This window comes from Calonectris borealis, chromosome 1, assembly GCF_964195595.1.
Source record: "Calonectris borealis chromosome 1, bCalBor7.hap1.2, whole genome shotgun sequence".
Lineage (NCBI taxonomy): Eukaryota > Metazoa > Chordata > Aves > Procellariiformes > Procellariidae > Calonectris > Calonectris borealis.
The window spans coordinates 195,878,632-195,894,812 of record NC_134312.1 but is presented as its reverse complement, the minus strand read 5'-3'; the positions used below and the strand labels follow the sequence as shown (position 1 = coordinate 195,894,812).

Below are 16,181 nucleotides of genomic sequence, written 5' to 3'. Positions count from 1 at the left end.
CAGACCTTTTAGAATGGGCTTCCCTGCATCTCTCCTGTAATACTCCAGGATATTTTCCACATGTCATTCCCATATAAATGTGTCCGCAGCTACTTTCTGTTTGTTCTGAACCTCAGCACTCCGGTCTCCAATCTCTGGAGTGCATCATTCCATACCGACTTTTCATCAGCCTTATACCCCTAGTCCCCACATCTCACCCTCCAATAAAAAGAGTTTTGGTTCTGTAGACCCCAGACCTTCCACCGTGCCATCCCGCAGCTGTTCCTTGCCCTGTGTCCCTGCCTAGCTATGTCTCCCCCGCTGCTCACTGCCTCCAAAGTGAATCTTCCACCCTTGACATAGTTGCCAGAGAGGAGAGGACCTTCTGATGGACAAAAACACAGAGAAAGAGACAAAGAGTTGAGGCAAAAGCTGGATGGAATTTGCCTTGGATGTGTTGTCTCCTTCCACCACACCTTCACCCCCCTTCCTGTAGAGTGCATTCTGTACCCAGCTGGTTTGAGAGCCACTAGTACAGAGCATAGTTTGACTATCATGAATGCTTTAAATTAACTCGAGGGTAGGAAGGCTCTGCAGAGGGACCTGGACAGGCTGGATCGATGGGCCGAGGCCAACTGTATGAGGTTCAACAAGGCCAAGTGCCGGGTCCTGCACTTCGGCCACAACAACCCCGTGCAACGCTACAGGCTTGGGGAAGAGTGGCTGGAAAGCTGCTCAGAGGAAAAGGACCTGGGGGTGTTGGTCGCCAGCCGGCTGAACATGAGCCGGCAGTGTGCCCAGGTGGCCAAGAAGGCCAATGGCATCCTGGCCTGTATCAGAAATAGTGTGGCCAGCAGGAGCAGGGAGGTGATCGTGCCCCTGTACTCGGCACTGGTGAGGCCGCACCTCGAATCCTGTGTTCAGTTTTGGGCCCCTCACTACAAGAAGGACATTGAGGTGCTGGAGCATGTCCAGAGAAGGGCAATGAAGCTGGTGAAGGGCCTGGAGCACAAGTCTTATGAGGAGTGGCTGAGGGAACTGGGACTGTTTAGTCTGGAGAAGAGGAGGCTGAGGGGAGACCTCATCGCGCTCTACAACTACCTGAAAGGAGGTTGTAGCGAGGTGGGTCTTGGTCTCTTCTCCCAAGTAACCAGTGATAGGACGAGAAGAAATGGCCTCAAGTTGCACCAAGGGAGGTTTAGATTGGACATTAGGAGAAATTTCTTTACTGAAAGAGTGGTCAGGCCTTGGAACAGGCTGCCCAGGGAAGTGGTTGAGTCACCATCCCTGGAAGTATTTAAAAGACGTGTAGATGAGGCGCTTAGGGACATGGTTTAGTGGGCATGGTGGTGTTGGGTTGACGGTTGGACTTGATGATCTTAGAGGTCTTTTCCAACCTTTATGATTCTATGATTCTATGATTCTATGATTAACAAATTGCATGATTTTATAAAAGGAAAGAAAATCTTTTATGTTTAAACATTTTTAAAAGGCCACATTTCTTGTTGGTAATATACAGTGGGTTCTGTTCCATCAGCAGGTTTGTTTAGCTTAACCTTTTTATTCCTGTTTTTTCTTGGGATCACCCTCATGGCTCCATGGTTTGTAACCAGTCATCCAGTAAAATACACGTTTTATGTAAACCTCCACATAAAGATTAGCTTATTGATGGTGTCAATGGAGTAAAAAATCAATGTTAGATGCCCACAAGTAAGGATTTGACATTGGAATACAAATACACATCCGTACAGACACACAGAGCCATTTCTCTAAGTTCTGAACAGGAATCACAGTCTATTTCAATTTTGCAATGTGTTTTAAACCATATTTAACAACATATTTAAAACATATTTAGCAACACGGAAACAGGTCATTTTTGTTCTTACCTTACACTTCATTATATGAACACATCTTAGTATGTGTTGGCTTAATGTAAGTTATCCAGAGCTGGCAAGATATCAAACTAGTGTGTGTTCATGACTAATATGAGTGAATGACTTTGTGGCACAGGTTTATGGCACAGCACTGCTGGGATCCAGTGTTCGCTGGTATTGAAACCAGTGGCAAAGCTCCCATTTAGTAGACTCAAAATTTGGATGCAAATGATCTCTACCTTGCTTATAACTACAGTATCACAGCACCGAATTAATTCTTATATATACTACAATGCATCATAAGATGCACTGTGTATGTAGGAAAACCAGTTTTGCTCAGTTTGGTGAAATACATATACAGTTTGATTCTGTAGGCGATTGGTCTGTTAGGCAGAGTATCTACATGCAGTGCCTCAGCTACAAGCTCTGTCACACCAGCTCTGCTCTAGTAGAGAGAGACATTTTCAAAGGGTGAGCTAATCTCAGGAGTGAGCTCCAGAAAAGCCTGTCTTCCACCACGGAATGCAGAAGCAGCCCAGGATGGCTACTGTCTTTGCTTAGGGGCCTCAGCTGTGTAGCAGAAATGGCCGGAGTGATTGAAGCCATTTGGTGTAGAATCATGATTGCAGCCAGGAAAAATTATGCATGGTCCAAAGTGTAAACTGCTCTGCACGCATGTGCAGGAATAAAGGTCAGAGGGGAACATCCTTGTAATCCTTGTCAGTGGCTGTTTGGGCCTTGGACCCAGAGAGGAAGAAGTAACTGGAGCAACATGATTTGTCATCCTCAGAGAAGTTGTACAGAAACACAAGAGTGGGTGGATGCTTATTTCCCCTCCCTCACTTCCTGAGTAGCAGAGCTGTGTGGCTAGAAGTTTGCTGCATGTTTAGGACAGAAGTACATTTTACCTTTCTTTCTCAATCCCCAGTTGCAGGCTGGAAATTGTGGTGGTTTGCACCACAGGTCTCTTCCCTCACATAGCACAGTTCTGTATTGACGCTTAATCTGCAATGGATCCTAGCAGTGAAATTTATCCAAAATATTTACAGTAAGATTCTTCTTTCCCTTGAGTATCTTACCAGAGAAGTACATTCCTTTTCTGGCCTCCCAGAGCATTGTAATAGCCCATGTGGGCTATTACTCCTGCTCCTGAAGGTATGCACAGGGAAGGCATGAGGTCAGCTCCTGCGTCCAACTCCCTTTCCATCCCCAGAACACCACCGGGCACAGCTGGAATCAGTGGAGAGTTTGTGGATTATCATGGTTAGAGTAACAGATCCTTGATCTTAACTTACGTCCTGCTTTGTCTTTGCTGCAAAATGCAGATTCAGAAGTTAATAGACAAATGTTTTCTGTGGGATTTGCAAGATAAAAATAGTCACTGACACTTCATGTGCATTCAGCAAACATTTAGAGGCCTTTATTCCAGCTGATACACAATTTCTGTTTCTTGTTTTATTTTGTTTTAGGAATGTGCACATTATTTCCTTGAAGTTAAAGACAAAGATATCAAGCATGCACTGGCAGGACTGTTTGTTGAAATTCTTGTCCCCGTAGCTGCTGTGAGTTTATTTTTCATGTTTTTCACATAATTTCTTTAAATTAGATAAAACAGCTTGTCAAATTTATTTTATTAACGTGAAATTTTCTTTCAGGCTGTTAAAAATGAAGTGAATGTCCCCTGTCTGAGGAACTTTGTTGAAAGCCTGTATGATACAACACTTGAACTTTCCTCACGAAAGAAGCACTCATTGGTTAGTAAGAACCCTAAGAAGCAAAGGCTAAAACACTTTGTCAGAAATATTTCTGAGCAAGCCTCTTGGGAAATTCCCAGAATTGGTTGCAAAACTTTTTTCTGCGTTGGGCTTTATAACCAATACATTTCTGTTTGCAGGGAAGGTTATTGTGTTTGCAGAAAACAACCATATTAATTTTATTCAGAATATGATCAAAATCAGTCTGAATCAAACAGATGTTTTCAGCTTCTGAGTGTGTGATTATTAAACAGTTAGGTTTTCTCGTACTTGTTATGTGTAAGCATTAGGAGGAGAGGAGAAAGAATAGAGTTCACTTCTTGTCAAGCGAGAACAAATGAGGCATGTGGGAACAACGCTTTCACGGGGCTTAAATAATACATTGTAGGAACAAAAAAATGTATAACACATGCCCTTTTGAATCTGTAACTTGGCTACTGTGCAGCTCCGTATTTCATTTTTTTCTTGTGAGATGAGCAGTGGCACTGCAGTGTATTTTTGGAAGCATGAGTTGATCTGAATTAAATGAAGATCTGAGTCAGTTTCACGCTGGCCGCCTTAAGCAGTCTGTCTCTCCAACTGGGTCAACGCACGTCAGCACTGCAGCATTAGCTAATCCGTTTTGAAGTCTTGGACCTTTTAAGTAAAGAAAGTTGTCATTCATCCTCCCTCATTCTATGGGAAAGTCAAAAAGACTTCCGTGTTCCCAGTGCTCTCGGCCAATGCTGGTCACTAGTGCTAGTGAATCTGCTGGGAAGACTGCAGGAGTGTGCTTGAGCTCTCTGCCGCCGTTGCAGCAGTCCCTGCGCAGTCCCAGGGGAGAGTCAGAGCATCCCCTGGAGCACAGTCCTGATCCAGTTTGAATTAGTGGGAGACTCGGGATGGATTTCTGATTTCACTCTGCTTATGTTTGTGTGGCTCTATTCCTCTCTGCTGAGTTAATAAAACATTGTTGAAACTGCAGCAGCAGGGTAAGAGCTTTGCTGTACCGTTTTTACACTAAATAGAACTTCCCCAAACTGGTGGCTGTACTTGCCAAAGTCAATACTATGTGCTTGAGAAAGGATTGCACAGCTGGGGCTCTGTGTTTGATTGCTTGTCTACACATACCACACTGGAGGCTACATAGTTAAAAGTGACAGAATAGATTCTTGTGAGGGTGTGATTAGAAATACAAACATTGCGAGGAGGAGGAGGAGGGGAAAGGCAAACAGTTGGCAGAAATAGCTGCAGTGCATATTTTCAGGCTTCCAGGAAGAAAGCACACTCTTTAGAGTCTGAAGAGGACCTTCCTTTCCAAGATCAGTGTTTTGTGAATCGGTGCGCTCACTGTACAGGCAGGACGGGGGCATTCATCTTGCCTCATTTTCTATCTAAAAGTGTCTCGTCTGAACTAGTCAATGAGGTTCTCTTGATAATGAATGGAGAGAATTAGGAGACTCCAGGAGATGATTTGTATCTTCCCTCCTAGGGCTCTTCCTTAGGATGGGTTGTAAGACTCTTGGGATGTTACTAAACTCTGTGATCCTGTCAAGTACTCAACTATTATAGTCATAATGTTAATATGGTAGGAAAGTCTTCCGTGAGAAGACTTCAGTTATCCTCTCCCATATGTATTTTGGACGTGAAGATTTTAAAAATAAGAATTAATGTATATTTGCCATTTGCTCAATAAACTAGGACTAACCTAGCTATAGACAATTTATGTTATATATTACAGGAACAGAAGTTGGGGTTTATGGTGTATTTATACTTTGACCTGTGACTGAAGTAAGAATTTTAGGGTTAATTTTGAGAATCATTGGTCTTTAAGATAAAGTTACCTTATTTTTGACTAATAACTTTAAAGTCCTGATTGGGTATATTAACATGATAACTGAAACAGAAAAGTCTTGCTGAAATAGCAAAGTCAGTTTCAAAATTAATAGGTGCATTTTAGCGTATTTTTTTTAGTGTAACATTTACAAGAGGAGTGTCAAAGTAAGTGTTGACAAAGAGACCAGGTTCCAGTATTTAAACTTCTATGTTCTGCTTTGCTTCTTTTTACTTTTCACTTTGCAAGATGTAACTACCAGCAGTTCCAGGCATTGCCTGTATTTTAACACAATTCTTTAGGGTGTTGAACATGTCTCCTAGTAAATATTGTGACTGCAGATTTTGAGGAGTAATAAGCATCTGAGCCTTCACAAGTCCCAACAATCTCTGTGGGTCCTGTTGTTATTATAATAAAGTTTAGTTATTTCCATGCTATCATTTCTCAGTTAACTGACAGAAATTAGCCCTGTGAGTCTGTAAAATTGTGGCCCATCTTTGGATTTATTATACTGCTATAAGTAGACATTTGGTTGTTTTTAGTTCATCCATAAAACATATCTGTAATAGCTTTAGAGAAAGATTCCTTTTAAATTGTACTACTTAACAATGTATTTATGTTGGCTGACATGTATTGCACAAAATGGAGGAGTTAGAGCTTAAGTTTACAGTAGCTCTGTTAAGTTATTTTTATGTTGTGTAGTCATGCAAATAATACGGTATTGACATCCTTTTCCTGTTTAGGCTTTGTACCCTTTGGTAACATGCCTGCTTTGTGTCAGTCAGAAGCAGTTCTTTTTAAACAGATGGCATATTTTCCTCAACAACTGCCTATCCAATCTCAAGGTTAGTATCTTCTGGTTTTAATACTGTATTAAAACTTCAGTATGTACTATTGATCTGTTGCAAATCCATTTTAAGTAAACGTGCTGAATTATTGCTATTATATGATTCCATACATAATTTTATTCCCAACAGTACAAATTCTTTAGCTGTGCAGATTTTTTCAATAACAAAAAAGTATTCTTGTGCCTAGTTTGAATTTCTGCTGTTTCTCTAACTCAAACCAAGCCTGAGTCAAACAGCTGTGAAACAGGCAACATTGTTGATGAAAGTTATTAACTCGAGTGACATGCCAAAACTGACTCAATATTAACTTACTTTTTTCACAAAGGCATTCTCAAACAAAGCACTTGTTATTACTTTATCAGAATCGAACTAGTTGCAGGACACTGATTCCATTGCCTGTTTCACTCTGTTAAGTTGCATTAAAAAAAAACCTAAACTATTTTAAGCTGTTTCCTCCATGTATCCATTCTTTTTCCTTCATTTGTTAGATCTTTGAAGTTTAAGACTTAACTGTCCACTGCAATCTGCTGTGGTTCCTGGCCAGCACATACTGTTCAATACACATATGCTAGTTATCATTACTACTCCTCCATGTTTCTTTTACTTGTGCAATAACTCATGTCCCATTCCACCCTTAAAGTGGATCCCTATGAAAGGATGGTCCTGTGGCTACCTGAAAAGGCCAATATAAGAAGCACAGTGAAGTCGTTAGCTCAAATGAAGGGCCTCCAAACTGCTGCTTGATGAACCAGTAGTTAGGAGGCTTCTGCAAACGGCACAGGTAGAACATGCAACCACTTTCTCAGCTCAGAGGCAAACTGTGGAGGTAATCTCTGTTCTCCAAAAGTTGAATTCCCAAGGTTGTCGACAAGGTATATATTGCATCGTTTATTGCTGTTGCTTTCTTGCTGTACTTTGTCTTAATGAAACAGTTTGTATTGACTCTCTTCATATGGATCCTACTGTTAGAATAGCTCTTCAAAATGTTCATAGTCTGTCTGAGGATTTCTTTCCACCTGTACCTGAATTACTTACTTTTGCTAAAGATATATTAGAACCTTACTTGCAAAGAGATTCAGAAAATAAACATATTGTTATTGCAACTAATTTTACGGATTTTCATGAGGTTATACAAGCTTTAGAAAAGGTGGCTACAGCTGTAAGATCTCTGAGGAGCCAGCTGGGAATATAGATTTTTCTGAAAATTAGGGAGATCCTGAGAAATTATTTGAAACCATTAGAGAAAATGTAAGTAAAGTTGCTCCTACCTTACCAATTGAAAATCAAATTGGAATTCACCTTGCCACCTATAATTCGTCGACATATACTTCGATTCATAGGGCTCGTAGGTTAATTTGGTGGCACATTCAATCTTTAGTTTGCGGAGAAGGTAAGGTAGCTCAATACATGGCTAAATTAAGAACACGGTTGGCCACTCCTCAGTACAGACGAAGACATGCCCCAACCATTTAAGCAATCACTTCACCAGTCAGGGTGGCACCTCAAAGCCCAAACCAAACTCATGCAAGTGGAAGAAGAGCTAGATCAACAAGGAGAAATCCTTCCATTAGAAGGAGAGTTGTGCACACCAGGACAGTATATGGAACTCCATGATCTTGTGTGGGCTGCCATGAACCACATAATGGATCAGGTTTCTCAAGAGCCTCCACACCCCTTAGAGCACAATCTCCTTCCCCAAACCATTAAGGTCAAGCATACGCTGGAAAGCTAAAAGGTTTATATTCTAGTCATATTTATGATTTTAATATAAACCAACAAATCTCTGATCTTACGGAAACGAACTTTTCCCTTGAATTAATAAAGGACACTCCTGCCAGGACATGGAAATATTTGACCCCAGCCAAATTCTGACCAAAGGGCATTTCATATTATTCTGTTGAATGCAGTGTAAAAGTTAATAAGTATCCTGGTTTTGAAATGGAACATTTATCTTTAACTAAACTGTATTTACAAAAAATTATTCAAGGCAGGAATTCTATATAGAAGAGAGTCAAAGCAGTGTGTTTCATTTAAAGGCAGAGTTTTTCAGTGGGAGCAACAGTTCCTTGTCTCCAAACTACATGGGAGAAGGACAAAGGTCCAGTACAATTTGAGCTGAGGGTGCAGAACTTACTTTACAAAGAATGGGTCAAACAATGCCTATATCAAGAATGAATCCGTGGGTACCAACACAATATCCCTTTGGCCTGAATGGGCCAGACCTAACGCCATATTATTGGAAAACAGAAATGGAGGAATTAAAGAAAACGGGCCTCACTCCTGGCAATCAGGTTGCTCCTCCACCAATCACGGAAGAAGAGGCAGAAGCATTGAAAAAGAAATTTCTAGAACCGCAGCAATATTGGGTAAAAGCCAGCAGCGCTTATCAACCAAGAAACAGAGCAGATCCTGGCAGAGCTCTGTTGCCGACTACTCCCGTGTTCAAAAGGCCCACATCAGCTTCGACAAATTCTTCGGCACTAACAGTGAGTTGGGCACTGCCAGCAGTGGTAAAGGAACCACATCCAGTGCCAATATCTCCTGTTGGGAAAGTGAAGAAGATGTCAGATAAATTAGGCCAAATACTCCTTGTCCTAATAGGATTACTGGCTGGGTTTTTCTTGTTGACAAAAATCCTTGAAATACTAAAGAGGCTCAACTGGGGATGAACTTCTCTCAGTTTTCCAAAGGGAGACACGCCATGTGCTTTCCAAACTACTGGGCACCCAACCACCATGCACTTGCACAGATCTTGCCCATGGACATGCCCATGATTTCACTGGATGTTTCTCAGGCTTTTTATCATCTTCCTCTCAATCCTGCTTCTGCTCTGCAGCTTGCTGTTTCTGACGGAAAACTGGTCTACTATTTTCGGAAAGCTCCAATGATACCGGTCTCAGCCTTTTTCTCCTCCATCTTTTCTCAACTGCCCTCGCAGCTGAACTATCTCATTGCTGCAATATTTGGACTTTTTCTTATAGGGATGACTTCCTCCTCTGCCACACAAGCTCTTGTTACCTTAGCTCAGTTAGCCACAGTGTCTGCTGTTTTCTTGAAAGCTTTGCGGTAAGAATAAACTTTGATAAATGTACTCCATCACTTGTTGAAGAAATCAAATTCTTAGGACTGAAATTTACAAGGACTGACATGATGATACCTGATGAAAAATGAATTGAAAGTAAACAGGTTATTAAACAAATTGATTGTAACAAATGTTATAATTTTAAAATCCTGCAAAGATTAGGCCACGTAAACTTTGTTATTCCTTTTACTACTTATTCTAATCATGTGCTACAACCATTGTATGCTGCTCTAATAAACAAAAACGATTTTCAATTTTCTGTTCCATATAAAGCTTCATTGTATAAAATGTGTTGTCAAGGAGTTAAATGGAAATTGCAACGCAAGGACAGTGTTCCTATTCCTAGGCTTGTGACAGATGCCACGTTGGAAGTTGGAGCCATATCCCATATCATCGGCAGGTTGTCTTCCTTCTGTTTTGCAGGACCTAGACCAATACCCATTCAAGAATTATTGATGGCATTGGTTGCAGTTTCTTTGATCAAACCGTGGTCTTTGATCTGTGGTTCAACATTTGTCTGCAGACAAAAATTCAGCTCTTTGCCATGGAGATTTGCACTGTTGGGCCAGACAAATCTTATCTCGGGTCAAAGTATACTGGACTCCTTCAAAGTTTAACCCAGCAGATGGCCCAACATGCGGGAGACCATCTGATTGGACTGCATATACTTTCACCCTACTCAGAAAGCCCTTAAAACTGCCACAGGAACAGAAAACTGCATATGACCAAAGAGACCCAAAGACAATCTTGTACTAGTTCAAAAGTTTCCAAAAATAAGCAGCAATCCAGACAGATAATCCAATTCAGTCCAGCTGATCCCAGATGCCATGTTAATTAGGCCAGCCTAAGCAACCACAGATTTTTGTCCTTTCACTTTTGAATATGTGCAGTACATTTATTTATGTGCTGTGTCCTTCATACCAGGTGTCCACCATTGGGCAACAGCTTTTGAATTGACAGAATCAACTAAAGATGAGGTTTTCTTTTCAGAGTCAAATTGAGGTGATTTTCAAATAGAGATTTTAAATTGTAACATGTATCTAATTTAACTAACTTGATACTTGGGTTTTTCGACAACTTAAGTAGTACCTGGAGAGGTAGGTCAGATGCATAAGCGTCCAGCAGCTACAGGAATGGGGTACTGGGCAGCTGTGAGGCTGCATCTTTTTGTAGTGTCATTACAAAAACTCTGAACCTTGACATCCATTAAGTGCAGAACTTCCTTTCTGATTTGTGCCTGAAGTTTATTCTTACGTTATCTATTTCTCTAGAATAAGGACCCAAAAATGGCTCGAGTTGCACTGGAATCTCTGTACAGACTACTGTGGGTTTACATGATCAGAATTAAATGTGAAAGCAACACAGCTACCCAAAGGTAAGATGCTGTATTTGTAATGATAATCAGGCCTTGTAGAGTGGATGTTGCCAGTGAAGAGGTTTTATAGTTCTCGTGAACTCCTTTGAATTGAACCCATTCCTGTTGTGAAATAAAAAACTCAACTGTACACAACAAAATATTCTCTTTTGTGGCACCATCAGTTACTCTCCCACCTATTAAAATTACTGCATAAGGTGTTTCTGCTTTTGGAAGGACTAAAAATCATTCTTTGCCTAGTTAAAGTTAGAAGTATTTTTGTAGTGGCCTGTCATTGACTGGTTTATTGTTACTTGTAATGTAGTAATGAAATAAAATACTTACATTGAATTTGTAGCAAAGGATCAGAACAAGATACCCCATTACATTTTCATTTCAAAAGAAATACATTCTAGTCTTTCTAAATGGAGTAGGATTTCCAACTTATGTTTCATAGTAAGTGAAGGTCTGCAAGGTCCAGAAATGTCTAATGCTTTTTTTCCTTCTTTTACAGTCGACTTATTACTATTGTCACAACACTTTTCCCAAAAGGGTCCCGTGGTGTTGTGCCAAGAGATATGCCTCTAAACATCTTTGTGAAGATAATACAGTTCATTGCACAGGTATAGGAGAACCATGCATATATCTTTCCAATTAATGAATAACTTGTTTTCCCAATAACAAATTTAAAAATAAGTAAAATTCTGTTGTCTGAATTTTTTGCAACCCCATTGTCAGCACCTTTCATCTAGGCAATGATAGAATTACAGATTGAGCTGGGGCAGACTTCTTTTGAACAACAGGTTTTGATTAACTTCATTCCACTGAAAATGAATAAAAATGTTTTCACCTCAACTCAAATGTATTTTTTGTCAGTTTTTGGAACTGCCAGCAAGTCAGAAAATGCATTTGTTGACAGGCTTTGGCTGTCAATAAAGTTAAAAATAATAAGCCATATTTGGTCCTGATATTGAATCATTCCTACTGTATAGGACAATGAGTTACACTGCTTTTAAAGCAGTAAGTCAGAGGAAAACCAGGTTCAGCATGTAGTTGACACATTTAGTTTTCATCAGTTCAAATGGGAATTGCTAAAATAAACTAACCTTCAGTGCTGGAAGTTTCATCTCTTTTATTACTTAAATTCAGAAAACATTCCCATTGAGCAAAGCACTTAAGCACATACTTAAAGTCTCTGAATAGGAATGAATTAAACAGATGCTTAAAATCTTCCCTGAACTGTGCCAGCTGTGAAGAAGCTCATCTTATATAAAATACTGTGTTGGTACCATAATTGCCACAGTTTAAATGAAATAATTAAAAGCTTTATTTCCAAAATGGATCATTTTCTATTTAAATGCTATAAATTTTTGAATTTGTCAACATACAGCAGTGTTGAAAGCTTATATTCTGCATACTTCTGAAAATCTGTTTTTCTGTACATTTAAATAAATCCTGATTAAACTGGTTTTCAACATTCTGTTGCCTTAAAGAAAATAAGTAGCAGAAGTGAGCAGCTTAATGATTTGCAATATTTTTACTGTTTTAGGAACGTTTAGATTTTGCAATGAAAGAAATTATCTTTGACTTCCTTTGTGTTGGAAAACCAGCAAAAGCTTTCAGTCTCAATCCTGAGGTATGATGTGTATCTGCATTCTTTTGAGTTAGTATATATTGTATTGTGCTACATTTACTTTCTGGTTACATTCTAAGCATGCTTTCACCTTTGACCAGTTTTCAGGCCAAATCTTGAACTTGATTTATTGGTAAAATACATCTGTGGACTTTGATCTGTGAAATGTCACATTGTTTATGCCTATCTCGTGTTTCCTCAGTAAAGATTATCAAAAGTGATGTAGTGCAAATGTATAAAACAAAAAGAAAAAGATAAACAAAACTATTGATCACAGTATCTTCTTATCACTCTGCTGCTGTTATATGCAATGCCTTAAAGTATTTTAATATAAAAATAAATTTTCTGTAACAATGTCAATGTTTTTCAAAACAGTTTTACTGAAAAAGAGTGCATGATGCAAGAAGAATTGAAGATGACAAAACAGAAAAAACTCTAATAGTTTTATCACTCTGCCCTTGGTAAAGCTCTACTAGCATTAGTGTCATGAGTCAGCTTCCTAGTGCTTTCCCTAGAGAAAACAATCAGAAATTTGAAAAACTTTTAAAAAATCAAAATAAAAATAAGTGGTAAAATTATGAAAAATTCTCTTGAAAATAATGTATTTGCTTATAATTTTGAAAACATTTTAATTTGAAAATTAAGAATAAACACATGAGAAATAAAAAGCATTTGTGATTATTTCATAAAAGATGTCCATATTAATCTTGCAGTATTAAACAGTCATATCTATTCACTAAGATGTTAAAATAGAATGAGTTACCTTACAAAATGTATTCGATACAAAAAAATATTTGGAAAACTAGATTAAACTTTTTACTGTCAAAAGCAGCAGAAGTGAAAGGCAAGCTTTACTTTGAGCACAGCTTTCATCTTTCTTCAGCAGAGTAAAGAAAAATGAAACAGAATTCTTGAGCAGGCAGTCCCCACCACATTCTGGGTCAGAGTCACCTGCAGTATTGACTGAGGGAGGTCCTGCAAAGGACGTTGTGTGTTAGCATTGTATGAAGCTGAGCTTATAGGGAATGGACATAGTCCTTAACTTCTTGATGAATCAACGTCTGAAATTTTACATTTCTCAACAACAATGTAAGTCCAAAACCAATTAAATAATAGGGCTACTTTTTGATGTACATGGACTTTAGCATTCTAAAAAAAATACCCATAATCTATGTAAGTAGGGTAGCTTCTGAGTTTTTGGAATACATTCCTGGGAAATTGAAACATTCTGGTCTTTCAGTCGTTGCAATGCAAAGCCTGCAAGTTTTCCTCTGGTGAATTCCCTGAAGACGTTCAGGTCACTTAGCCTCATCTTCCTGGTGTTTTCACGTTGCAGTTTCCGGGCTGAGTACCAGACTTTTCACACAGTATGGTCAACCCTGGAGCCTTTCGAGACAGTTATTGATCTTTTTTTCATAATGACCACATAGGACATTTGTGTTTAACCGAAGGTCTGGTTAAGATGTGTTACTAAACTCAAGGTCAAATCCACGTGTTTTGTCCTGAAGATAAGAGATAATGTACTAATGGAAATACTTAGAAATAAAGTTTTGAGAGGGGAGAGCACCGCTCGTAGTGCAAATATGAATTCACAATTTATTTCATGGCCATTTTTTGTAAAATATATCAGACTAGTCGATGTAGCGGAGATACAGAAAAAATGCTGGTAAGTACATACTCAAAATTTCAACATGATTGAAGAATAAGATTATTTGATTATGATACTCATTCATCTTCTGAACTTTACAGAGAATGAATATTGGTCTGAGAGCTTTCTTGGTAATTGCTGATAGCTTGCAGCAAAAAGATGGTGAACCTCCAATGCCAGTGACCGGAGCTGTCCTTCCCTCTGGAAACACTCTCAGAGTGAAGAAAACATATTTGAGCAAAACTCTTACAGAGGAGGAAGCTAAAATGATAGGTCAGTAAGAGAATGGACAATATAGAAACTTGGATGAGAATTAATGTGAAGAAGTCTTCAGTACCTGAGCAGAATAATTTACTATTGTTAAGTATTCAATTGATTTCTTTATTGTAAACATTTACTTTATTGTGCATTCTAATGAAATATATGGTTTAGTTTGACAGATGCTGTTTTTTGTAATTACTTTCGGGAAAAGTCCTCAGCGGTGCTACACAAGTGGTAGCAACCCTGTGTTCTGGGGGGGTTAAGTACACATATAGTTAAGAATTAGCTTCTTTCAGTGCTGTATAGCTGTGTTTATTCATGGATAGTCATCTTATTAGAAACAGTGCCTGTGCCAGCTTTGAAAACCAGCAGATTCCTTTGATATCCTTATTTTAATTGCAGTATCTCACACCAAGTGAAACTTTCAAAATGGCAGAAACTTTTAAATGTAAAATAAAGCTGAACTGAAGTGCCTAAGTTAAAAGCACCATTACCTTGCTAGTCAATGCAGAGAGAGAATCCTGTGCTGTAGGAAAAGAGCTTCTGTATCATGCCCTGAAGGTGCCTGTTTTTGCTGGCAAAAAAGATAATTTGGGTATTCACCTTAGCATTTTATTAAGTCCCCAAAGTTACGTGAATGAAACAAGGTCTACATATTTCTACACCAGTGACAAAGACCTCCGTTGTACTGTTGCTAGATCATTGTAGTAATATCAAGAAAATAAGCATTCACTGCTGTTGAAATGTACAACAGACATAGTATTTAGTGCTGTCACTAATTCAGTTCATTTTGGTTACTCCTCATGCGTTTGATAATAAATGTTTGCGCTATTGAATTCTTATATTTTACTAGGAATTTCTTCACTATTTTATGATACAATATTCTAGTTTCCATGTATAACGTGTAAGATTAAGCTAGGTAATTCCTATATTTTCTTTTGCCTTCTAGTCTGCCATTGAACTTTTGTTCATATCAGATCTGAAAATTGATGTCATTTTGAAATTCTAAGCTTACATTGTCTTTATCGAATAGGAAAAGAATTGACTAGAGAATAGATGCTCAGTGTTAATATATAAAATAAAATTTCATTAAGAAAATGAAAATTTTAGCCCTTGATGAATACAGAAAAAGAGTTAACTTAAGTTTTATTTTTAAAGTATTTGATGTCCATCAGCTGCTGTAAAGTTGTATGTCATGTCATGCCAGTAATTTCCATACCAAATAAGTTTTAGGAGAGCTCATTCAGATTCCTTTTTTTTCTTTGCCTATAGTTTTTAAACCTTGCTACTGGATCAGAGCTTTTACTTCTGTCATGAAAAGTCACAAAATACATTGTATAACTTGGCAAACTGTGCGGCTTCATTTGACTATGTAGGGACATATTTTGACTAGGTATTTTTAAATTTTTTCTCCAGGAAAAATATGTGTGTATAGATATCACTTGGGCTATTTTTACATACGATAGCATTCTTTTTGGAGAAGGCAACATATTCCATCTTGGAATCAGGATATCATTACTAGTGTAATATGCTATGTCACGAGGAAAATATATTTCTTAATTCATGCAGCACAACATGAGTAAGCAGCTTTCTTTTTCAAAATATATGTATCTATAAATGTCCCAAAGTATACAAAAATGCCTATTATTGCAGGTATGTCATTATATTATTCTCAAGTAAGAAAAGCTGTGGACAACATACTCAGACATCTTGACAAGGAAGTGGGGCGGTGCATGATGCTAACCAACATACAGATGCTTAACAAAGAACCTGAAGACATGATTACGTGAGTGCTAAAGAACAGTAAATCCCATTAAATCTTGAGATGTAATTTCAGAACTTCTTCTCTGTTTCTGTCTATCATGAGTCATCAGAGAAACAGCAAGAAACAGCAAGAAACAGGAACATTCAGCTTGATTAGTACATACTTTGAAA

General features: G+C 38.5%; 1 protein-coding gene across 1 annotated transcript in view; it reads left to right on the top strand.

The window, feature by feature from the left end:
* Positions 1 to 16,181, top strand: part of FRY (FRY microtubule binding protein) — a 175,930-nt gene that overhangs the window by 60,611 nt on the left and 99,138 nt on the right. The window contains exons 9-16 of the mRNA XM_075139803.1: positions 3,323 to 3,415; positions 3,509 to 3,607; positions 6,164 to 6,265; positions 10,622 to 10,725; positions 11,219 to 11,327; positions 12,254 to 12,340; positions 14,087 to 14,258; positions 15,900 to 16,032. Coding sequence (XP_074995904.1) covers positions 3,323 to 3,415; positions 3,509 to 3,607; positions 6,164 to 6,265; positions 10,622 to 10,725; positions 11,219 to 11,327; positions 12,254 to 12,340; positions 14,087 to 14,258; positions 15,900 to 16,032 — 899 coding nt within the window. The remainder of the gene's footprint in view (positions 1 to 3,322; positions 3,416 to 3,508; positions 3,608 to 6,163; positions 6,266 to 10,621; positions 10,726 to 11,218; positions 11,328 to 12,253; positions 12,341 to 14,086; positions 14,259 to 15,899; positions 16,033 to 16,181) is intronic.